This window comes from Micropterus dolomieu, linkage group LG02 (assembly GCF_021292245.1).
Source record: "Micropterus dolomieu isolate WLL.071019.BEF.003 ecotype Adirondacks linkage group LG02, ASM2129224v1, whole genome shotgun sequence".
Taxonomy (NCBI): Eukaryota; Metazoa; Chordata; class Actinopteri; order Centrarchiformes; family Centrarchidae; genus Micropterus; species Micropterus dolomieu.
Window position 1 is genome coordinate 13,872,813 of NC_060151.1, and position 23,370 is coordinate 13,896,182.

Below are 23,370 nucleotides of genomic sequence, written 5' to 3' on the forward strand. Positions count from 1 at the left end.
ACTGCTAAAACTACAGTAGGTAGTACAATAGTTAATTTATTGTCTCAGTCTATTGACTAACTGGCCTAAAGACAGAGAGGCGGTTACATCAGAGCCACAGTATCACATTTTAAAATAAATTTAACCCTGACAAAACCACGGATTGAATCCGAATCATGACTTTTGGGATCCGTTGCACTACAAGTGAAGCAGCATTGATCACTTTGAGGGGCGGGTAAATTTTGTCGCCACCGGGTATAAAAATAATTACCAGAAATGGGGAAATCCCCCCAAATCTTCTTTTAAATAACTGCCTACCCAATTGAACACCAACCCCCTTATCCCAAGCTGCTCCAGTCACTTGATTAATATTTCAAGATTTATTGTCTGAAATACTTTTTTGAAATCAATGAATTCCCCAACTGCATATTTCTCATTTCTCATATTTCTCTTATTTACGGCTAATATTCGAACATGAAATTACTACTAATAAATGTGTAGCACCATAGCCTTAATGGAGATACTAACTAACCGAATAAAATGATTATTATTATTATTATGCTAACATTAATAAGAATTTTAAAAATGAAATCAAAATGTTTGAATGAGTTAAATAAAGCTGGGGTAGGCAATATATTTTATTATTATATATATATTCATTTTTGTTATATTTGTTGACCTTCTCTTTAAATCAAATCCCTTGATACAAAAATTAAAAACAAAATCTGTATCTGTGGCTGTTGTAGGACTGTAATGAACCATTTGGTATGAATGAAATGATGGCTGAAAAACTTGCCTGTGTCTGCCTACCTGCACCTACTCTGCCTGTGACCTCATTTAATGTAAAAATGTGTTTTGGTGGAGTGTCTTTGGCGGAAGGCCTGATGGGTGGGATTATTTTGGTTGGACACTTAAAAATCTAGTTGTCTCTTCCTGGTTTCTCCAATGTTGCCTACCCCAGCTTTTACTAAACCATAACTCTAAATCAAATTTATCTCCTCCCTGTGAGGAGGAGTCAATGCAAAACTCAGATGTCTTCCACCTCTACTTATCTGACTGCAGAGAGGATGACAGAGAACAGTGGACACACAGTTCAACATGATGGACTATAGGACAGGACTGCTGCTTTTAACTGTCTGCTGGGCAGGTGAAGATCTTCACAGGTCTTTTATATCATATATTTGTGTCACCAGGTTATTTCACTTGATGCATTTTTATCCTCTTGACAGGTGTTGATGGTCAGACTCTGACAGAATCTGAACCAGTTGTTAAAAGACCTGGAGAATCCCACAGATTGACCTGTACAGCCTCTGGATTCACATTCAGCAGCTACCCTATGAACTGGGTCAGACAGGCTCCTGGAAAAGGACTAGAGTGGATTGCTTTTGTACACACAGGCAGTTCGCATATCTATTACTCCCAGTCAGTCCAGGGTAGATTCACCATCTCCAGAGATGACTCCAGCAGTAAAGTCTATCTACAGATGAACAGTCTGAAGACCGAGGACACAGCAGTGTATTACTGTGCCCGACAGACACAGTGAGAGACAATAACAGGAGACTCATACAAAAACTACTTCCTCTATTTACCAGCACCACTGGGAACATTTAGTTTCTACTACCACTGTGTTTGAAAATAAAGTTAAAGATTGCAGTGCTGGAAAGAGTCGTTTTGTTCATTCATTTCTTCATTTCTTCACTTTTAAATAAAGATCCTAAATAAAATTAAATTTGGTGCATTGTAACTCAAGATATAAGATAAAATATTTAAAATTGTTTTAAAAGGAGAATTTTAAGTAATTTCTTGAACATAAAAAGACTGGATCAGCTTGGTTCAGATGATGGGGACAGGTGGTTGGCATTAGATAAACAGGGGCAGTGATAAGAGTGTGACAGTGGAGGCGGTTAGTGACATAAGAGGCAATCTGATCATGGAGGGGTTTTTTTCATTGAATGAAAAGAATTTGATTTGTATGTTGAAAAAACGTGACATGGTCCCAGGAGCAGGAGTGAGAACAGGCGGGCAGCTGGGTCCTAGATGCATCGCATTTCCCGTGTTGTGAAGTTTTCTTCTGACTTCAATGTGTGTTCATTTGCTCTTAAGTCTGAATGTGAATCAGCATGAGCGCTACTACAAAGATGTGTTGGATTAACATTATCAGAGCGTATAAACAACACGCAGTCATCTGGTTCACTCTACATGCACAGCAAACTAACTGTTATAACTATATTATAAATTACATGTTTGCAAAATATGTATATGCAATACGTGATTTTGCATAAATCAAAGTTCTGTATAATTCTTTATGTCCCATGTACTTTATTTCTCTTTTTGCAATAAAGATTCAAGGAGAAAAAAGATTCTGATTTTTCCAACACCGATGAATGCACCATCACTCGCCGCTCACCCCTCCCTTTCCAAGCGCAGGAGAAGTTATGGTGGCCGATACGCTCTGTCGGCTCTTGTGCTAAATAATACGTGTGGGGTCCATTTGTCCAAATATCTCTTCTTTTCTTACTTCAAGTAAACAAGCTGACTACTAATACATCTTCTTCTTCATATTAAACATAGTGATGAAACACACTCTGTAAAGTAGTTTGTCCATTTGGGCTACTGTTGAAACAATCAGCACACCAAGGACCCGCAGTGTATGTAGATAGAAATGGCTCATTCTAAGGTAATAAAAACATAATGCTTCATTATGAGGTCTTTACACACCACTGAAAACATAGTTATGTATATTATATTGCATATATGTAAACAGATCCTCCTAAATATTAAACACTGATCCTTTAATTGTAATTCTTTTGAAGCAAATACATAAATCTGGAGAGCAACACCATTTTAATCACATTTACATGTCCTATAAGAGAAAGTGGCAAAGGCCACTGAAAATAAATGTATTTCTTAAGCTTGTCTAACTGAAAACAAAAACCTCCTTATTGTTAATGGTTGCGGGAGGAGGGAGCTGGTGAACAGGTGACATTGGGCAAGAAGCAGGATACACCGGTGACAAGTCACCAGTTAGTTACAAGGTTCATTCATGTTCCATTTTCACCAAACAAAAACTGACCGCCTAATCCAGCTCGCTCCTCACTGCGAGGAGGAGTCAATGTAAAACTCAGTTAAATCTGCCTTGCTTATATCAGATATGACAGTGCTGGGATCTACTACTTGATTGACCTGTACAGCCTCTGTATTCACATTTAGTAACCACTGGATGCACTGGATCCACTTTTATGATTCAATTATGTTGTCAAGTCATATAACATAAGTAAATGTTTTCTGATGTGATATTTTATACAATGTGGATCAGTTAAACCTACATTAAAGCCATGAATTCAAAATTAATTATTCAGTAAAATAAAACAGAATAACAGAGTGCCTGTACATGAGCTCCTCCCTCCTCGTGATATCCTGATGCAAATCTTCAGTCTGTGCAGTGTACTTCTGTCCTGCTGACTGCTCTTGTACTTTGTGTGGAGCATCAGAGGTCACATCTCCAGCCTCAGGATGATCAACACACTCACTCTTCTGCTGGTTGCTCTCTCTCTGCCCTGTGAGTTCTCCTGCTTCCTGCTGTTTTATCTTTTATCAGACAACATCGACTGATGGTCAGTCAGTGATCCCAGAAAACTTCCCAGATGACTGTCTCGCTTTCTTCTGTGGTTCCTCTCTCCTTTCATCTCATCAGGTTGTACAGGTCAGAGTATGGAGTCCATTCCTTCCAGTTCAGTAGTGAAGAAGCCTGGGGAGACTCTCAGTCTCTCCTGCAGAGGATCTGGCTTCACATTTACCTGTTGTGCTATGAGCTGTGTCACAACCTGGCTCAACAAGTGACAAAAGCAGGAAACCACACAGTCTGAAAATAATAGGTATTTTAATAAGTAAATTAAGCAAAATATACAGTTGTAAGTGTCTGTCAGATCAGTATGTATGCAGTGTATGTGTGAGTGGAGTGTATGGGTGTAGAACACAAAGAACCAAACAAAACAGAATCAGTCGGCAGGCCAGGAGAAGAGGGAGTCAAATCATCAAGCAGGCTCCTTTATAGCCACCTGAGCCCCTCCTGCTCAGGTGTGTTGCATCTTACACCAGGTATCAGCTCCACCCACCAATTACCTGGATTAAAGGGACAAAACACAGCAAGATACAAAGAACAAGAGAGGGCCCAAACTTCGGGCCGTCACAGCTGTATAAGATAACCTGCAGGAAAAGCACTGGAATGCATCGGGGTTGGCCACATTCCTGCCAGTAACACTTATACCAGCAGTGTGCAAGGATGAATAGAAGTCACCAGAGATAACATCAACAGCATGGTGAATCTGAGACTCTCCAACTTAAAGCCAGAGGACTCTGCTGTGTATAACTGTCCCAGAGACACACTGGTTAAAGGAAGCAGAGAGGCTTTACAAAAACTCCTCAGAATATTTGTTTACAAAGACCTACAGGTGGCAGTAGAAGATATGAAGTCATATGACACTAACTAAGGAGTATGACAGTGACTCAAAAAACACACAGATGCACAATATGAAAGCAACAGCTGCCGTTGTGGTTTCTGTTTTGTTTCTGATTAGCATTTCTGCATGATATATTTAGTATATGGATGGTCCACAAAATTTTGCTGTACAACATCAATAAAAACATCTAATTTGTGTATGAATAATGTTACTAATGAATAATTTGAGAAGAATCTTCATAATTAAAAATATCATAATAATAATGATATTAAACAATGATGTAAAACACTGTTTTCCAGAGATGTGGTGTATTTCTCTGTGAGGAGGAGTCAATGCAAAACTCTGATCTCTTCCATCTCTACATATGTGTTGTACAGTGAAGGACAGAGACTGAATCACTGACATTTACAGTGTAGACTGGACAGAGACAACAGGCTTTTAAAATGATCAGACCTGATTATTTGGTTGTTTTTCTCATCCTGTCTATTAACTGGGCAGGTAAGAACAAAGAAAGTCTTTATTGGAAAGATGCTGATATTATAAAAAGTGACTATAATGAGGTGTTTAAATATCTGCAGGTACTGAGGCTCAAACACTGACAGAATCTGAATCAGTGGTAAAAAGACCTGGAGAATCCCACAGACTGACCTGTACATATTCAGGATTTAGTAGCCATCACTGGAACGCTTGGATCAGACAGGCTGCTGGAAAGGGACTGGAGTGGCTTGCTACTATCAGTGATAGCAGTGGCAGCATCTACTACTCTCAGTCCGTCAAAGGCCGGTTTACCATCTCCAGAGACAACAGCAAACAGCAGGTGTATCTGCAGATGAACAGTCTGAAGACTGAAGATTCTGCTGTTTATTATTGTGCTCGAGAGCCACAGTGACTGGAGTTGGATGAGCAGCTGTGCAAAAACCTACAGTACTCATCTTTACTGTGCTGATAAATACTTCTTTTTTAGTTTTAACCTTTGTTGTTGTTGTTTTTAATAAAAAAAGAGAATGATCATCATTAACCAACAACAATAAATAAAAATGTCTTATTAAAGACATTTTAAGGAATAAAATACATTTTCACATGCCAGCCACATTCATGTTTAAATGATTTGACCTCTACAGACGGTCACATTGTGAGAGTGAAAATGTTGCAGTTCCTATTTAAAAAAACACTAGAGGGCAGTCAGTGTCAAGTTTCTCTCACTTTAAGGAGAATCTCATATCTGCTGATCTCATTGAGCTTTACTTAACTAGATTTTTAAACTCTCTCCCTTTGTGAGCTTTCTTCATCACAACACTAATAGAACATTTTAAATGCTGGATCAGCAGCGACTGCAGCTTCATGTGTTCATTTAGTTAGAATTCACCATCTTCAACTGATTTCAAGATAAACAGCTGGAAGACTGAAGGAGCTGCAGTTTCTTCTTATGATTTGAGAATTTCTGGTAAAAACTGAAAGAACAGATGAGACTGCAATAATAAACCTGTCTTCCCTTCTCATATTTTCCTTTTCTTTGCCTTAATTCACTTCATCGCTGCGAGTTTTGAAATGAAAATGACCGAGCAGCTTGTAAAAATGTTAGAACTAATCTTATAACTACACCCACATTCTTAGTCTGTCACACAAATACACTCCAGTGAAAAACTCACCCAAAAAAGGTTAATAACACACATCTCTGTTTCTGTTTCTCGTTTTTTTTTGACAGATTCAGTCTTTGTGTATCAACACTATATCTCCACAATCTCAGACAGGCAAAATGCAAATTCACACACGGATGCACAGTCCCCACCCATTCTGCCTGCACAATATATATCCTTCATATCATGTGTTTGCAGTTGCAAAGTTTCCACCATGACAGTTGTACAAAGTTTCCTACTCTTGGCTCTCATTTCAGGTGAGTAAAGTCGGTGTCCAGCGGAGGAGAAAAGGAGCTTTGGATGTCTGCTGGCTACCCGTCAACTAAACTCTGTGTCTCTTTCAGCTGCTCAGGGCCAGTCCCTCACCTCCTCAGAGCCAGTGGTCAGCAGAGCTGGAGAACCAGTCACTCTGTCCTGTAAAGTGCAAGGTCTTCCTCTGGCTTGGCTGCACTGGATTCGTCAGAAACCAGGGAAAGGACTGGAATGGATCGGACGCATTGATAGTGGAACTGGCACAATATTTGCCCAAAGTCTCCAAGGGCAGTTTTCCATCACCAAAGACACGTCCAAAAACCTTGTGTACTTAGAGGTGAAGAGTCTGAAACAAGAAGACTCTGCTGTTTATTATTGTGCACGAGAGCCACAGTGACACACCAGACTACAAAGCTGTACAATAACTGAACAACACTCGTTTCTGTATGAGAAGCACTGAAGCATGTCAGAGCTTTGAAAACACATTTCCCTTTGAATGATGGCCAAATAGCCATGAAACACACTTCATTAATACAAATGTATTTGTCAGTTTTGTGGGACAGTTTTTAATGACTCACAGCAACACCTGCATTTAAAAGAAGACATCCTTACTGTAATTACAACATAATTCACATAGAGTGAAAAGATCTGTATCATACAATATTCAGTTTTTCTATATTAACCTACACTAACATACTAACTAACACATGTCATAATTTTTTACAATAATTCAAATCCGTGCAGCGCCATTTGCTAAATTAATTATCTAGATGATAACATTTAAATCCATATGAGATCAAAAAATATGTTCTTTAAATAAAAAGCTATTTCTCAACCTAGTCTGGCCAATCGAGAAGACACACTGTTTACACATTCAGCTGATTTCAATAAATTGTAAAAGATTCTTCAACAGTATGCAAATACATGTCACTCTTAAGGAAGTGAAGTGTGTGTGTGTGTCAGTGAGAGGACAGAAGAGCTCACATCAGTTCAGCTTCAACATCAACATGTTCTCTGCAGCTCTGATACTGCTGCTGGCAGCTGGATCCTGTGAGGAGCTTTCAGTGGATTCACACTAATAAACACATTAGAAACACTGAATAGTCAGATGACTGATGGAGATAATGTTGATTTCTGTTTCCACAGGTGTGAACAGTATTGATCTCATCCAGCCAGACACGATGGTTGTGCAGGACTGGACAGTCTTTGTCCATCACCTGTCAGGTCTCTGGTTATTCTTTGACTGATAGCAGCTATGCAACATGTTGGATCAGACAGTGTGAAGGAAAACCAATGGACTGGATTTTACATCGATTTGGAGGAGGAGACCTTCACCAAAATAATGCTCTGAAGAACAAGTTCCTTTGCTACACACAAACTTCATCGGTGAAATTAGCAGGACAGAATTTGCAGCCTGAGGACACAGCTGTGTATTACTGTATACGTGGCTCCACAGTGACACAAACCATCAACAGACCTGCGCAAATACTCCCTGTGATTAAACCAGACATTTTAGAGAGATCATTGAGACTTCAACTTAACAGTCTACAGACAGCCCTCATTTGTATTTTTGGATTATTTTATAAAACTTTACAAAACAATAATGGGCTCCCGTCTATGGATGTGAAATTGTTTTACATGAAAGGAAAAGCTACTTTTTTAAACAAACTAATGATAAATGCTACAATTCAATGAAACTAGAACAGACTGCCTGTGAGCCCCTCCCTCCCCATGATATCCTGATGCAAATCTTTTCTGTGCAGTGTACTTCTGTCCTGCTCTTGTACCTTGTGTGGAGCATCAGATGTCACATCTTAAAACTCGTTATGATAAACACAATCACTATTTATGTAATTAACTATGTCATACTGATATTAAGAGCAGTATGACACCTAAACACACACACACACACACAAACAGACATTATTGTAGCACCAGCTTATGTTGGACTATGGTTTTTACTGAAGATCTGTTCTTCAACAGCAAAGTGATGGTTGATAATGTTTCTGTTAATGTGCAGCAGCTGTGACTTTATTATTTCAAAACTGACACACACGATATGTCCATCATAGCAATGGTCAACAAAACGTTACTGAACTGAGTGCCTGGCTGATCTAAACATGGTTTAAATAAAAGTTAGCAGAATAAGTTGAGGAACATCGTTAAAAAACACATTTTCAAAATAATCATCAACAATCAGTGTTTTGCTCTTTGAGGAGGAGGCGATGCAAAACTCTGATCTCTTCCACCTCTACATATATGTTGCAGAGTGAAGGACAGACTAAATCACTGATGTTGTTTTTACAATGATTGATATCATGTGATACAAAAACAGTGAGATTTTGGTAACATTTACACAAAAAGAGCTTCCACATGATTTGTAGTTTGAACAACATTTTTTATGAAAACTATTTTCCTACAAAATTGGTTTTTGTCAAGTCACTCATTTACACGACTAACTGCCAGCACCTTAAAAGTATGTATTGCTGCCAGAAGTTACGGAAAAGTCTAATTACGAAGTCCAGTTATGGAGACATCTTGCGTCCACTTATGTCCACTGTGACAAAGTGGCAATGATTTAAACAGTTTGATGCCCGCTAGCAGGAATGAGCTCCTCTGCCGCTCACTGGAACACTTTGAGGGTATGAGTCTTTGTCTGAAGACACTTAAAAATCTACCTGTTTGTTGGTTTTGTTTAGAAATAAATGGTCATGATACAAATCAGAGTCTTGCTTGACTACATGTGCTACAGCAGTTCATCCTTCTCTTATAGCCTGTCAGTGTCCTTCTCTATGCAAAGTGAACTTCCTCACAGTCTGCTATAAAGACTTGATATCATGCTGTCAGTTGCAGCAGAAGAAGAGAAGCTCCCATCAGATCACCTTCAATACCAACCATGTTCTCTGTAGCTCTGCTGCTGCTGCTGGCTGCCGGATCCTGTGAGTCTCACTGAGGCAGAGACACTGACAGTATGATCACAGCACACTGACTGTTCACTGTTATCACACTGATTCAACATTCAACATGTTTTCCTCCACAGGTGTGAAGTGTGAACAGTTGACACAGCCAGCCTCTGTGACTGTGCAGCCAGGTCAACGTCTGACCATCACCTGTCAGGTCTCTTATTCTGTTAGCAGCTACTGGACAGCTTGGATCAGACAGCCTGCAGGGAAAGAACTGGAGTGGATTGGAATGAGAGTTGGCTCCAGCACACATTACAAAGATTCACTAAAGAACAAGTTCAGTATCGACTTAGACTCTTCCAGCAACAGAGTGACTCTAAACGGACAGAATGTGCAGCCTGAAGACACTGCTGTGTATTACTGTGCCAGAGAGTCACAATAACACAAACCATCAGGAGACCTGAACAAAAACCCCTCAGTGCCTGAACACTTGTAACATGAAGCCACCAGAGGAGGAGCCCTCAGACCACTAATGACTTCAACACCAGTTCACTGTTACAGAGACAAAAAGATTTCAGATTTTATAAAATGTCAACAGGTGTTTGAATTTTGCATGCCTGCCAAGAAGTGTACCGAAATGCATTAAAGTTCTGCTTTTAAATACTATACTATTCTTTGTGGGGTTAATCAATAGTGATAAATGATCAGTATATATTTTATGAACATTAATCGTTAATATATTATTACACTTAGTAAAGGTACCATTTCTTGAGATTCAGCAAAAACATGTGGCCTTAACCACGTTCAAACAGTGTCCTAAAAGGCCGCCCAAGTAAAGCCTATGTATGGGAAACACTGCTATATTATATATATCTTGCTTTAAATTTGTTTTGAATGTTCCTGTGAAACACTTAAAAAACACAATAAAAATCACTTATTGATAAAATAGTCAAAGACAGAACAACAGTCTGGTTGCTCAAATTAAACTATTACAAACACTGAAGATTTCTACAAATAAATACACAATTATGTCTGTAAATGATGTGGAGTCTAGAGTGAATGATAGTATATGTGTGACAATAACAACACATAACGTCCAGTTAGACTTTCAAATTAAAACACGTGGTTAATGTTGTGAAATGTTGTTGCAGTTCGGTCAGGTTTACGCTACAAAACTACTTGGTTGGGTTCAGGAAAAGATCACGGTTTGGGTTAGTTATGTGAGTTATTTAGTTAAAAAATAAAAATAAAAAATAAAAAGATTATATATTTGCCAAATGTGCCAAAATAACTATTATGTTTGCTACTGGGGCCGCAGTAGCTTCAGATTCAGCAGCAGTACCCGACATTGTGCTGCCAAAGACACTTGAAGTAAAGTATAGCTGTGGCCACTGCCAAGCAGAGGAGGAGGTGTGTGACAGCAGAGTGACAGAGTCACAGTGACAGTCCCGAGGGACAGAATGAGCAGGATGACTGTGTAGGTGAAGCAGAAAGGTAAGGGTAAACAGGGACCAATGGTCCAGGGTCAATGATAGCAACATAACATAATATAACATAATATAACATCATCATAACACTCATAAAGTGAGACTGTCACCTACTGCTGGTGATCACTCAGTCAGTCTCTATCAAAAAGCTAAAGGTAAAGATGAGTCCTGTAGGATTTCACACCAACTCCAGTCACTGTGGCTCTCGAGCACAATAATAAACAGCAGAATCTTCAGTCTTCAGACTGTTCATCTGCAGATACACCTGCTGTCTGCTGTTGTCTCTGGAGACAGAGTCTGACCATCAACACCTGTCAAGAGGGAAAAAATATACTGTATACAGAGCTTTTTGCTATTTGTTTTTGACTTTCTCAATGTAGTATAAACTTTTATTTTATTTCCTGTCGAGTTCCACATACACAATGACTTATAAGAAAGCCTGAAGTGTTAATGACAACTAACACCACACTAACAACATACTGAAATTCATCAAAGCAGTTGTATTACTTCCTCTAAGCAGCAGCAGGGAGTGATACTATGCTACCATCAATTATTTTATATCCCTCCTTTCTGATGTATATTATTGAAACTAGTGAGAACTGAAGAACCAAGAATGACTTCTCAGCTGCACACGGATTAATTTAATCAATAAATTTTAATCAAAAGGTTAGACACACATCTGAATCCCGCTGTATTTGGGGAAAACGTTTTTTTCTTTGAGATCAATCAACTTTTTAAATGTTCTCTTGTTTAGGTTGGACTGAAGTTTGACAACTAGCTGAATCTGCTGTTTTGCTCCAGTGTTAAATGCAGATGCTGCTTAATGGTTGTGTTTTTAGGGGTCCAAGCCCGAGTGCGCTGGCAAACCGCGAATTCAAGGCATCGCGGTTCCCAGTACCAGCGGAGCTGGGAACCCTATTGGAATTGTTAGGATTTTTATTATTCTTCTTCCGTACGTTTTCGCCTAATTCCAATACTGCGGCCTAGACGGTAAGTGCTACAGACGCGAAACTCACAGGGTAGGTTCAGACCCAGGAGACGACGGCAGGCGAAAAAATTTGCACACTACCTCTTACTTCTACTACTTCTACCTCTAGGGGGCGCTATAAGCAAGGTCAACGCATTTGGGCTTGGAACTCCCACTCATAAAGGCGTATATCAAAAACCTTATATCCACACGTTCGGGGGATCTAGCTGAATCGATAGGCCACGCCCATTTCCGCCTACATTTTTTTCCGCTACATCGCGAAAACTGAAAAAACCTATTTTAATTAACTCCTCCGAAGCTGCAAGTCCGATCGATACCAAACTTGGCACAGATCATCTCTGGACCAAGCTGATGAAAGTCTGTAGAGGAAATAACGCTATAAACAGGAAATGATGTCACATCTTCACTTTGGAATGGCCGATCAACACCAAATTTGGACCAGTAATGTGGGACGCCACCCTGAGGGCCTGTGCAAAATGTGATGGAACTCACCCTGAAGTGGCGCTATTTAATTCGAATAAATTGTTTCTCTATAACCAGAAGTCACATTGACATAGAACCACAGCCGAATTGTTCAGCATGGTCCCCTGACTCGAGGCGCCAATGTTCACACAAATATGCCCATAGGTGGCGCTGTCATTGCAGATTAAAGACGCAAAAGAAAAGGCGCATTCACTTATATGCATTTTATATCTCCATAACCACAAGTCCGATTGATACCAAATTTGGGTCAATTGTTCCCCATGGGGCCCTGTTGACACCTGAAATATTTGATGCAATTCGGCCTTAAGGTGCTGCTATAATGGAAGCTCAAATACCCCATTCATTTCAATGGGATTTTGATCCAAAGGACATTTATCCTCATAACTACGCGCCACTACATCGCACATTCATAAACCTTATGTCTATGTGTTTGGGGGTTGCTGCCGATTCCGATGGGATTGGACATGCCTGTGTGTGATGACGTTTCCATTTCGCTAAATCGCGAGAACTGGAAAGCCTATATTAATTAACTCCTCCGAAGCCGCAAGTCCGATCGTTATGAAACTTTGCACGGACCATCTCTGGACCGAGCCAATAAAAGATTGAGAATCTTGATCCGCCAAAAAACTTCTCAATTACAAGCAAACAAATGTTTGGGCAAACGCCGAAAACAGGATGTCTCCCGAGGGCCTGTGTGAAATTTGCCGTCAATCAGCCTCTAGGTGGTGCTATTAATTGGAAATCAAATAACACTCCCATAGACATTAATTCATTTCAGATCTCTGTAACCGCAAGCCCCTTTCATTGTGAGCTCTGGTCCTTTATTCTCCACGACAATTAATCATGGCGGGCCCGGGCCGACTCGCGCGCCCTCCGCCAGGCAAGGGGGGCGGCTTGCACCGGGAGGCTTGGACAACTGCTTGCAGTTCTAGTTTTTGTTGTTTGTTCAACAATGTCTCAAAAAACAAACAAGCATGTCTCAAAAAACAACAACAAGCATGTTGACATTATATTTATACTTCTGCATCGAATCGATGGCGTAGGCTACGGTGCTACGCCGTCGCCTGACGTGCACGGTGGATCAATATATTTGACAGAAAAATGATTCGTTTCGCTATCAGAATGTGATCCATTCAGCAGAGGTGGGGACTCGAGTTAGAGACTCGGACTGTGTGTGCGACTTAAGTCACACAGTGACTTCAGACTTGACTCGGACTCAAGGCGCGGGACTCGTGAACAATGTTTATTTTTTAGGAAACGTCTGATGAGCTTGCTGTTATTCCGTCCTTCTGTTATAACCTGCCAACATCTGCTGCGCAGCCGCACGTGAGAGAGGTCAACAAACACCAGCAGCTGTCGTGCCATTCATCATAAACTTTGGGTATTGTTGTATGAAGTTTTAAAGCCAAACAAAGAAGCGCTGAACGCAAATAGGTTAGTAACCTGTGGTGAGTGAACATGTTTAGCTCAGTTTAGGCCATCTAACGTTAGCTTGCTTCTTGCTTCAGCTACGACCTACGAGAGGTTAACTCTGACTGTCATTCGTTATGAAAAGATGAATGAGCGTTGAGCGCCAAACTTGTGGCAGTCAATTAACGTAATTATTTACTTCCCGCTGGCTGCCATCACGTTAATTATTACCGTTGGCTGGAAAGAGGTTACAGGTTTATTGTTGATCAATTGTTGATCATATAACCTTACAGTTTTATTTAGTTATAACATTACACTGGTTTGAGAGTCTGCAGGGTGTGTTGACTTACAGTAGTTTAAGCTGTGATTAACTGCATTGCACGTTATGGTTGTGCTCTGTAAGTTAAAAACAGACAGATTTATTGTTGATTATGTAACATCACAGTTTTATTTAGTTAATGTTACACTGGGTTTAACAGTGTGGGGAGTGTTTTGACTTACAGTATTTAATAAACCGTCAATAATTGCATTGCACATTACATGGTTGTGCTCTATAAATGAAAAGCAGGTTACAGTTACAGAATTCCTATAGCTATGAAGTTTTATTCGCAACCTGGATTGAACGCAGCAGGTGACACAACATTCGTAATAACCAAGAGAGACTTGAGACTTGCCTTGGACTCCAGTTCAAAGACTTGTGAGCATCGTTGTCGGTAATATTTGAAAAGCCTGTACCAGCAGCACGTATTCAATTTTACCCCCATTCACGTTAGCGGAGCGCTAAACCAGAAGTTAGCCTGCTCGGCCGGCAAAAGTCAACACAGTGGACGCTGTAGTGCTACTGCAGAGTAGCGTTTGCGGGTGTAATTGCAGAATGACGGACACACCGACGCACAAATATAAATACCTGGCTACATGCGTAGCCTACGACTTAGCTACGCACGTAGACCCTATGCAGGAGTATAAATCAAGCTTTACTGGACAGCAGGGATGGACTGGGGGTAAAAAGATGGCGCTGGACTTTGACGAGCCATATACTCCACCACGGCCAGCTGCATCACAGCCAGGGTTGGGAGGTTTACTATAAAAATGTAACCCGATCCAGCAGTGTCCACACAGAGTCTGCATGAATGGGAGGGGGCGTAACCACATTCAACTACTGGCTATACTGGCAATCAAGGTCTGCGACAAATCCCTCACTAGTTGTGTGTTTTTACAGGAAACACGTAAACAGCAAATAGCAATCCACTTTTCATTTAATGGTAACCCCTATGTGTTATCCCCATTGTTACAAAATGTACCTGTAATCTGATTACGTCTTTGTTTTCTGTACTGTAACAGAATATAGTTACTTTCATTTTGTATCCTGATTACGTAACGTGATTACATGTAATCCGTTTCTCCCCAACCCTGATCACAGCCATTGATCACTATGGCAGTACTACTCAAACGATCAAAATATCGGCCCTGGCATTTTTGGCCCAGGCAGCCCTGCACAATGTGTACTTAATGTAATATTCCCCCAAACCACTATAAAGCGGAGTAGTAAGTGCTGTGGATAAGTTTACCTGTGCAAGTGGATCAATGTACTCATTAGCACTCATTTCTTGACTCTCTGGTGATCAGAGGTTGAGTACACAGCTCATACTCAAGTACAAGTTCAAGTAATTGTCAAATTAACAAAAAACTCTGCTAGAAGTCACAGCATCATTTCAAATTATTGTTTGGTCCAGAATTGTTGGAATTCCCTGACAAAGCTGTACAGTTTCAATAATAACATGCAGGGAATGAGCCAATAACTGTTTATTTAATGAATGCATGGCATTGATTTTCTTAATACATAAGCATTCATTAATTTCAGGTGATGCACAATAGGCCATATTATAGTCACATCTTTATCAAGGGATCCCTTAGCCTAATAATCTTAATAATGTTATCATGATACATATGGACCATGGTCACTCACAGCAGTGTGGGCTGAGGCAAGGCGATAATGACAAAATAACCTCACCTAGTCAGCCATTTGGACGGTTAGTCAAACTTGCGACTGCAGTAGTGAACTATGCTAGCTACAAAAACAAATGTAAACTATTGTGAAAGTCTTCACATGATGCAGACTTGCTGTACTTTTTTAACTTTTACTTACTGTAAACTTTTAATTAAATTATGTGTTTATCAGCATAAAGCCTGTTGTGCACATTATACTGAAACATCCAAATCAAATCCAGTTCCTCCCTGTGAGGAGGAGTCAATGCAAAACTCCGATGTCTTCCACCTCTACTTATCTGACTGCAGAGAGGATGACAGAGAACAGTGGACACACAGTTTAACATGATGGACTACAGGACAGGACTGCTGCTTTTAACTGTCTGCTGGGCAGGTGAACATTTTCACAGGTCTTAATTTTACAGAGCATTTCTTTCAGCAGCTTATTTCACTTGATGTGCTTTTATGATCTTAACAGGTGTTGATGGTCAGACTCTGACAGAATCTGAACCAGCGGTTAAAAGGCCTGGAGAATCCCACACATTGACTTGTACAGCCTCTGGATTCACATTCAGTAACCACTGGATGGCCTGGGTTAGACAGGCTCCTGGAAAAGGACTAGAGTGGGTTGCCTGGATTGAAAGTGGTAGTGGTAGCAGCAAATACTACTCCCAGTCAGTTCAAGGCCGGTTTACCATCTCCAGAGACAACAGCAGACAGCAGCTGTATCTGCAGATGAACAGTCTGAAGACTGAAGATTCTGCTGTTTATTATTGTGCTCGAGACTCACAGTGACTGGAGTTGTTTGAGCAGCTGTACAAATACGTACAGTACTCATCCTGCCTGTGTTGATAGATCTGTGGAAAGGCCCCCCCCCCCCCCTTTTTTTTTTTTACTTTTGTTATTGTTGTTAAGAAAATCACATTACTAAATAGGCATATCTTGTTTATTCCATAACATCCATAACTATAAAATTAGTAGCTGAACAATGTAATACATCCGCATAGTTCAATGGTTTTGCTAATTGTCTAACTTTAGATTTAGAAGTCCTACAGAGATTGTAGGTTGAGAGAATAAATGGAGGGTCAAACTGTTCTTTAGCTGTACACTCATTTAACTCTCCAAGTTGTCTACTGTTTTGTCTTTTACTTTTCTTTATTGTGATTTTTCACACACATTATTTGACAGACATTTTCCTGTGTGCTACAACAGTACACATAATCAAACAGTTTTCCTTTCCCAATTAGTTAATTTCCTCTTAAGGCTTCAAGTTTCTCTGTATGACTGTGGCTTTCAACAGCCGCAATTTGAATTCTGAAAACTTTAAAAACCTTAAACAATCCAGACCTTCAACCATCTGCAACAAACTCAAGTATTAATTTAGGTTATCTTGTCTGTCAAGATTTTCAGTTGTCCAGGTCATAGTTAACTTGCTTATACCCGAAAGCATCAGTGTCCCGCTGGGCAGTGTCAAGCCCAGGCTAATACAAACCCATTCTCATTCAGAGATATACTTCACATTACTGCAATACTAGTATTAGTGACAATACCGCAGCTCAGTCAAAGTTAATGTTGTAGGAAAGTCAGTCTGTCTGTCATATCAACTACATAGCTGTAATAGTTACAGCTATGAACAGTGCAAAAGCGTTATCATAACTACACACTTGAGATGATATTGCACTAAGGTTAAACTGTAAGCGTTTCCTGCAGACAGGCCAGCAGAGGTGTTTCCTGCCAGGCTGACAGAAGACAACAGAGGACTCCTCCCTCCTCCTCAAGTACAGGTTTGTACTTAGCTGTAGAACTCATGTTAATACTGCTATTAACAATGTTTGTTTCGTTGTGTATTTTTCTGTAACATAAAGTAGACGTTATTTCCCACTTTTACCACAAGAGGGAGTATACTGTTTAGTGAGTCATTTTAGGAGCAGTCGCAACACTGTAAGGTTAGTACTTTGCTGTAATGTCTGAAATGACCATGTGCTGGTAACAATCTACCGATCTGCTTGCATATGTTGCAGGTAGTCCATTTCAACATCCTCTTCTGAATTCCAGCAGGCAAACGAGAAATACTAAGTTTGAGTTTAAATAGAAACGCTGGCTGGTTGGTGCTGCTGCAGCGCACTGGCTGTCACTCAGGATTGCCTGGGCCTCTTCCAATCAGGAGGTTGGTTTGAAAGGAACTGTGATTCTTTCATGTTTTACTGATCATCTGAGTGACCTGATGAAACTGATGTGTGAGTCGGAGTCTGTCATGCTTCAGTCAAGCAAAGGCCTGAAGACAACACAGCGGCCAGCAGCATCAGAAAAATCTAAGCATCCCCAGGAAGACGCGTCATGATGACCACTGTGTCATCAGATGGGACATGATCTGGACAGTTTCTGTAAATGTTATGGCTTTGCTACTTTGTGCATTTTTAACCCAATTTTCATTTTCATTTCATTGGCCATGAATAAAGTGCTTTATTTTTGGTCTTGGTCTTTTTTAAATGTACTATTACGGGACCTGTGGTATTACAAAGATATCATGTTATCACAAAGGGTTTATGAAAAACTTTTACTCATAGTAGTGAATGAGTCTGTAAGACAAGACATTTTCTTATTTCAAAAACTTTATTATAGTTTTGACAGCTCATAATATAAATTAAATCAAATGATCTCAAACTGAATCTGCACTGAACATTTCTAAAGAGGTGGTATTATGCTTTTTGGCTTTCCCCCCTCCTTTATTGAGTTATATATATTTTTTCTGCATGTAACAGGTTTGCAAAGTGAAAAAGCCCAAAGTCCAGCCCAAAAGGGAGTTCCCATCTCCCACAGAAAGCTCTGCTCTGAACCACTTGAAAACAGCTCGTTTGTAGTCCAGCCCTTCACTTCCTTTACTTGTGACGTCACAATGAAAACGCATCAAAAAGCTTGCCAAGCGGCTAGCGGGGTCAGACACGCCTTAAAACCAAGCTAGTCTGAGTGGAGGCCCTTTGGCTCCACTTGCCTTTGTTTGGTTTTCTGTTGTAGAAATGTTGTACCTGTACCTGCTTCCAGGTACTTTTTTTTCATATCACCTCCGTCGAGGTTCCAAGCGAGCTGAGGGATACTAAAATGTAACGTGAAAACATGACAGACTGCTGATTGGTCAGATAGAGGTGAGAAATCAGCTGTATAGATTTCGAAAATTGACAGTTTTACGAGAAGTGATGGCAGAACAAAAATGTGCTTGAATATTTTCGGAGTTGAGGAGCTGCGGGGGATGCCTGTGCCAACCCGGTATCCAATCCCCAGTGAGGATGGTGTTCTTGGGATGGTACTCATCATTCTTCTTCCTCCAAACACGGTCAGTGGAATTATGACCAAAAAGTTCTATTTTGGTCTCATCTGACCACATGACTTTCTCCCATGACTCCTCTGGATCATCCAAATGGTCATTGGCAAACTTAAGACGGGCCTTGACATGTGCTGGTTTAAGCAGGGTAACCTTCCGTGCCATGCATGATTTCAAACCATGACGTCTTGGTGTATTACCAACAGTAACCTTGGAAACGGTGGTCCCAGCTCTTTTCAGGTCATTGACCAGCTCCTCCCGTGTAGTTCTGGGCTGATTTCTCACCTTTCTTAGGATCATTGAGACCCCACGAGGTGAGATCTTGCATGGAGCCCCAGTCCGAGGGAGATTGACAGTCATGTTTAGCTTCTTCCATTTTCTAATGATTGCTCCAACAGTGGACCTTTTTTCACCAAGCTGCTTGGCAATTTCCCCGTAGCCCTTTCCAGCCTTGTGGAGGTGTACAATTTTGTCTCTAGTGTCTTTGGACAGCTCTTTGGTCTTGGCCATGTTAGTAGTTGGATTCTTACTGATTGTATGGGGTGGACGGGTGTCTTTATGCAGCTAACGACCTCAAACAGGTGCATCTAATTTAGGATAATAAATGGAGTGGAGGTGGACATTTTGAAGGCAGACTAACAGGTCTTTGAGAGTCAGAATTCTAGCTGATAGACAGGTGTTCAAATACTTATTTGCAGCTGTATCATACAAATAAATAGTTAAAAAATCATACATTGTGATTTGACTCACAGTGAACATGCACCTACGATGACAATTTCAGACCCCTCCATGATTTCTAAGTGGGAGAACTTGCAAAATAGCAGGGTGTTCAAATACTTATTTTCCTCACTGTATATCTCTGAATGAGAATGGGTTTGTATTAGCCTGGGCTTGACACTGCCCAGCGGGACACTGATGCTTTCGGGTATAAGCAAGTTAATGTTTTTGCACGTGCCATGCATCGACCTGGTAAACTTACATAGGCTACTGCAGCAACAGACACACATACAGGCGACGGCGTGTGGGCTTAATGTCACAATACACAACAGAAACAGCTTGACGTTACGGTTAGCCACATTAGCTGCAGAATATGCTAATGTCAAGTTCAACAGGCAAGTGTTCAAAAAAACAGAATAGCGACATAAAAATGGCAAAACAGGTTCCAAGTTTGAAGTCGGTACTGATCCATCCTTGAGCTGTTCGATTGATAGATTTCAGCCTAGTGTTGGGTAATGGTAGATACACAACTGAACCATGAGAACCTGAAGTGGCCTTCCAACAGAAGAGGAAGTGAAGTCTTGAGAGATGAGAGGACTGACAGATTGCATTTTCATTGTGTCCCTTGGAAAGCTGCTTGTAAATGTAAATGCAATGCAATAGACTGGGGGCACTGTTTCACTCATTGCATTTGAATTCTACTATAGAGCAGAGTCAGTCTTTGAAAATGCAATGTCAAATGCTGTTCTCATTTTCATTGTCACATAGTTAGAAAAAGGGAATTTAATTTTAATTTTGACTTAAATGGACCATGAGCACATGGACATGTAAATGCAATAGACTGGGGGCGCTGTTTCACTCATTCAACGAAGGTTATAAACAAGGGGAACTGGACTTGGTTGAAGATACTGGAAGACGTTTCGTCCCTCATCCAAAGGACTTCTTCAGTTCTGATTCTGTGGCTGTGATGAGGTCTACTATCGGTAGTTACTGTGGTGTAATGGTGAAGTTTAATCCTTTGGCCAGAACGTCTTTCTCTGGTTGGGTGAGTTCCCTATCTGACAAGTTTTTCACCCATCTGTTGTCTGTTTCAAGTGTTGTGGGGTTATTGTCCTTTCTCCTCCAAGACAATTCTCCTGTTCTGTTAGTGCAGCTCGCTCTGGACTGTAGGTTTTGGAATTTCCGGGTCTGTCTTTCTTTGCTCTTGTTGTGCTGAGATAGCTGTGCTTTCTTGATGAAGTCCATGACCTTTCTCAGTGATGTACTGGGCAGATATGTCCATCAGAACTGAAGAAGTCCTTTGGATGAGGGACGAAACGTCTTCCAGTATCTTCAACCAAGTCCAGTTGCCCTTGATTTTAACCTTCGTTGGATAACTTTGACCTGGATGACTGAGAATCTTCATAGACATCATGTTTCACTCATTGCATTTAACTAAAGTCCACTATAGAGCAGAGCCAGTCAGAGCCAGTCTATGAAAATGAAAATGATTGCATTTTCATTTACATTTTTACCTAAATAATACATATGTGGAAAATGATAATGTTATTGTAGGATTACATTTTCATTTTCAAGTTTGCATGATAATTTCAATTTAGTCCCCTATACGCTTCCATACATTTGTGAGGTCAGACACTGATGTTGGACAGGAGTGTCTGGCTGGCAATCTCTGTTCTACTTCATCCTCAAGGTGTTTGATAGGCTAGCGGTCAGGTCTTTGTGCAGCCAGTCATGTTCTTCCACACCAAACTGGGAAAACCATTTCTTTATTGAGATGGCTTTGTGCACATGGGCATTGTCAGACTGAAGCAGGAAAAGGCCAAACACAAACTGTTGGAAGGACAATTGTCTATAATTGTATGCTGTAGCATTAAGACTTCCCTTAACAAAGACCACACCATGAAAAAACTTAAAATGTTTGAACAAATGAACACAAAATAAATTTTTCCGTTTTGTAAATGGGAAAAGATAAAGAAGCCTCTAAACTGCATGAGTCATGTCATTGTACAATATGGAAGTTTTGTTCCCTGCAGTTTGTCAAGAAATTAGTTGTCAGGAATTTGATATTTTATGGTTTCCTCTGCTGCTGTAGACATTCTCTACTTATGGAAATGTGTCTGTCATATGTTCCCTTTTTAAGCCTGTAGAGGGAGGTCTATGCAAACTCTTCCTCTCTTATAAACACACCATCAGCAACTTGTGGCAGAACACTGGGGCAGTTTTATATATTTCTGAAACACTCACTTGTTTTGGTAATATATATCTATTATGGAATCAAGGCTTTGATAAGGCTCAGTACAGTAGTAATTAAAAGTGACATTGAAGAGCTGAACCACAGCAGCTTATCTTAAGACGTGGAAGTGTTTTTATCCTGTAAATAGTAAAAATACAAAGTTTATAATAACTTCAGCTTCAACATCGATGTGTTCTCTGTAGCTCTGAGACTGCTGCTGGCAATCGGATCCTGTGTGGTACTTTCTGAAGATTGTCATTGTACAATAAGGAAGTTTTGTTCCCTGCAGTTAGACAAGAAATGAATTGTCAGGAATTTGATAGTTTCCTCTGCTGCTTTAGACATTCTGTACTTATGGAAATGTTTCTGTGTCACATGTTCCCTTTTAAGCCTGTAGAGGGAGGTCTATGCAAACTCTTCCTCTCTTATAAACACACCATCAGCAACTTGTGGCAGAACACTGGGACAGTTTTATATATTTCTGAAACACTCAGATCAGAGAGCAGAACTACAGTGTTTATCACAGAATGGACAATACAATTATCTGGAGTTTATTATTTGTAGTTACTATTCATGGTGAGAAATCATTTCTGCTTTACTTCTTTTGTAAATGTCCAACCTGTGATTTACAAGTTTGTTGGATAATGATCATTATTTCTTTGCTTACAGGAGTTTGGAGTGAGATCAAACTGGACCAGTCTCCCTCTGAGGTGAAAAGACCTGGAGAGACAGTGAAGATGTCATGTGTCATATCTGGTTATAGCATGACAAGCTACAATATTAACTGGGTACGACAGAGGTCAGGGAAAGCTCTGGAGTGGATTGGGAGGATGGATACAGGTTCAGACTCTGCTAGCTATGCCAGCTCCTTTCAAAGCCGTTTCATCATGACTGAAAATGTGCCCAGCAGCACTCAGTACCTCGAGGTCAAGAGCCTGACAGCAGAAGATTCTGCTGTTTACTTCTATGCTCGACAAAGCACAGTGAAGACAGTGGAGCAGCTGCACAAAAACCTCCACAGACAACAAACAGCAATGTGATAGTAATGAAGTCTCGGTTTACTCAACATAATCTTGTTTACAAGGTTCTTTGATTTTGTATAACTTACAGATATATATTTAATCAGCCATGTTAATGTCTTTTTCATTGTCTTCATGTTGTTAGTCAATTCAATTCAAAAGTCATCTGTGACGAACTGGCTTTCAATATTGTGTGGCACATTTACAAGCAGAAAACTGATCAACAAGAAAATGGTCATTGTTTTGGTTCTGACTTTCAGAAAGACGTCTTGCCACTGCATCTGCAGTGGATTCATTTATTGATTATCAAACTAGCCTAAACACTGCTGCAGCAGATCAGTCAGTGTGACAGTCAGTATTAACCAACTGGGGAAATGAATAGACATGGGCCTTTTTTATTAAGAGGGTTGTTGCAGTTCGGGTATAATGGTGTACTTGTAAGATTAGGCTGTCCACCTTGATATCCACCAGTCATTAACACATCACAAAAAATAGGA

At 40.2% G+C, this 23,370-nt stretch overlaps 1 pseudogene and 2 gene segments (V, D, J or C); all 3 read left to right on the forward strand.

Moving 5' to 3' along the window:
* Positions 1 to 1,077: 1,077 nt before the first annotated feature.
* LOC123987333 overlaps positions 1,078 to 23,370 on the forward strand; it is a 174,201-nt pseudogene continuing 151,908 nt past the window's right edge.
* Positions 9,203 to 9,673, forward strand: LOC123987261. The segment is given in 2 exon segments: positions 9,203 to 9,267; positions 9,369 to 9,673. Coding segments are annotated over 2 exon segments (348 nt in total).
* On the forward strand, positions 22,064 to 23,047 carry LOC123987211. The segment is given in 2 exon segments: positions 22,064 to 22,430; positions 22,524 to 23,047. Coding segments are annotated over 2 exon segments (420 nt in total).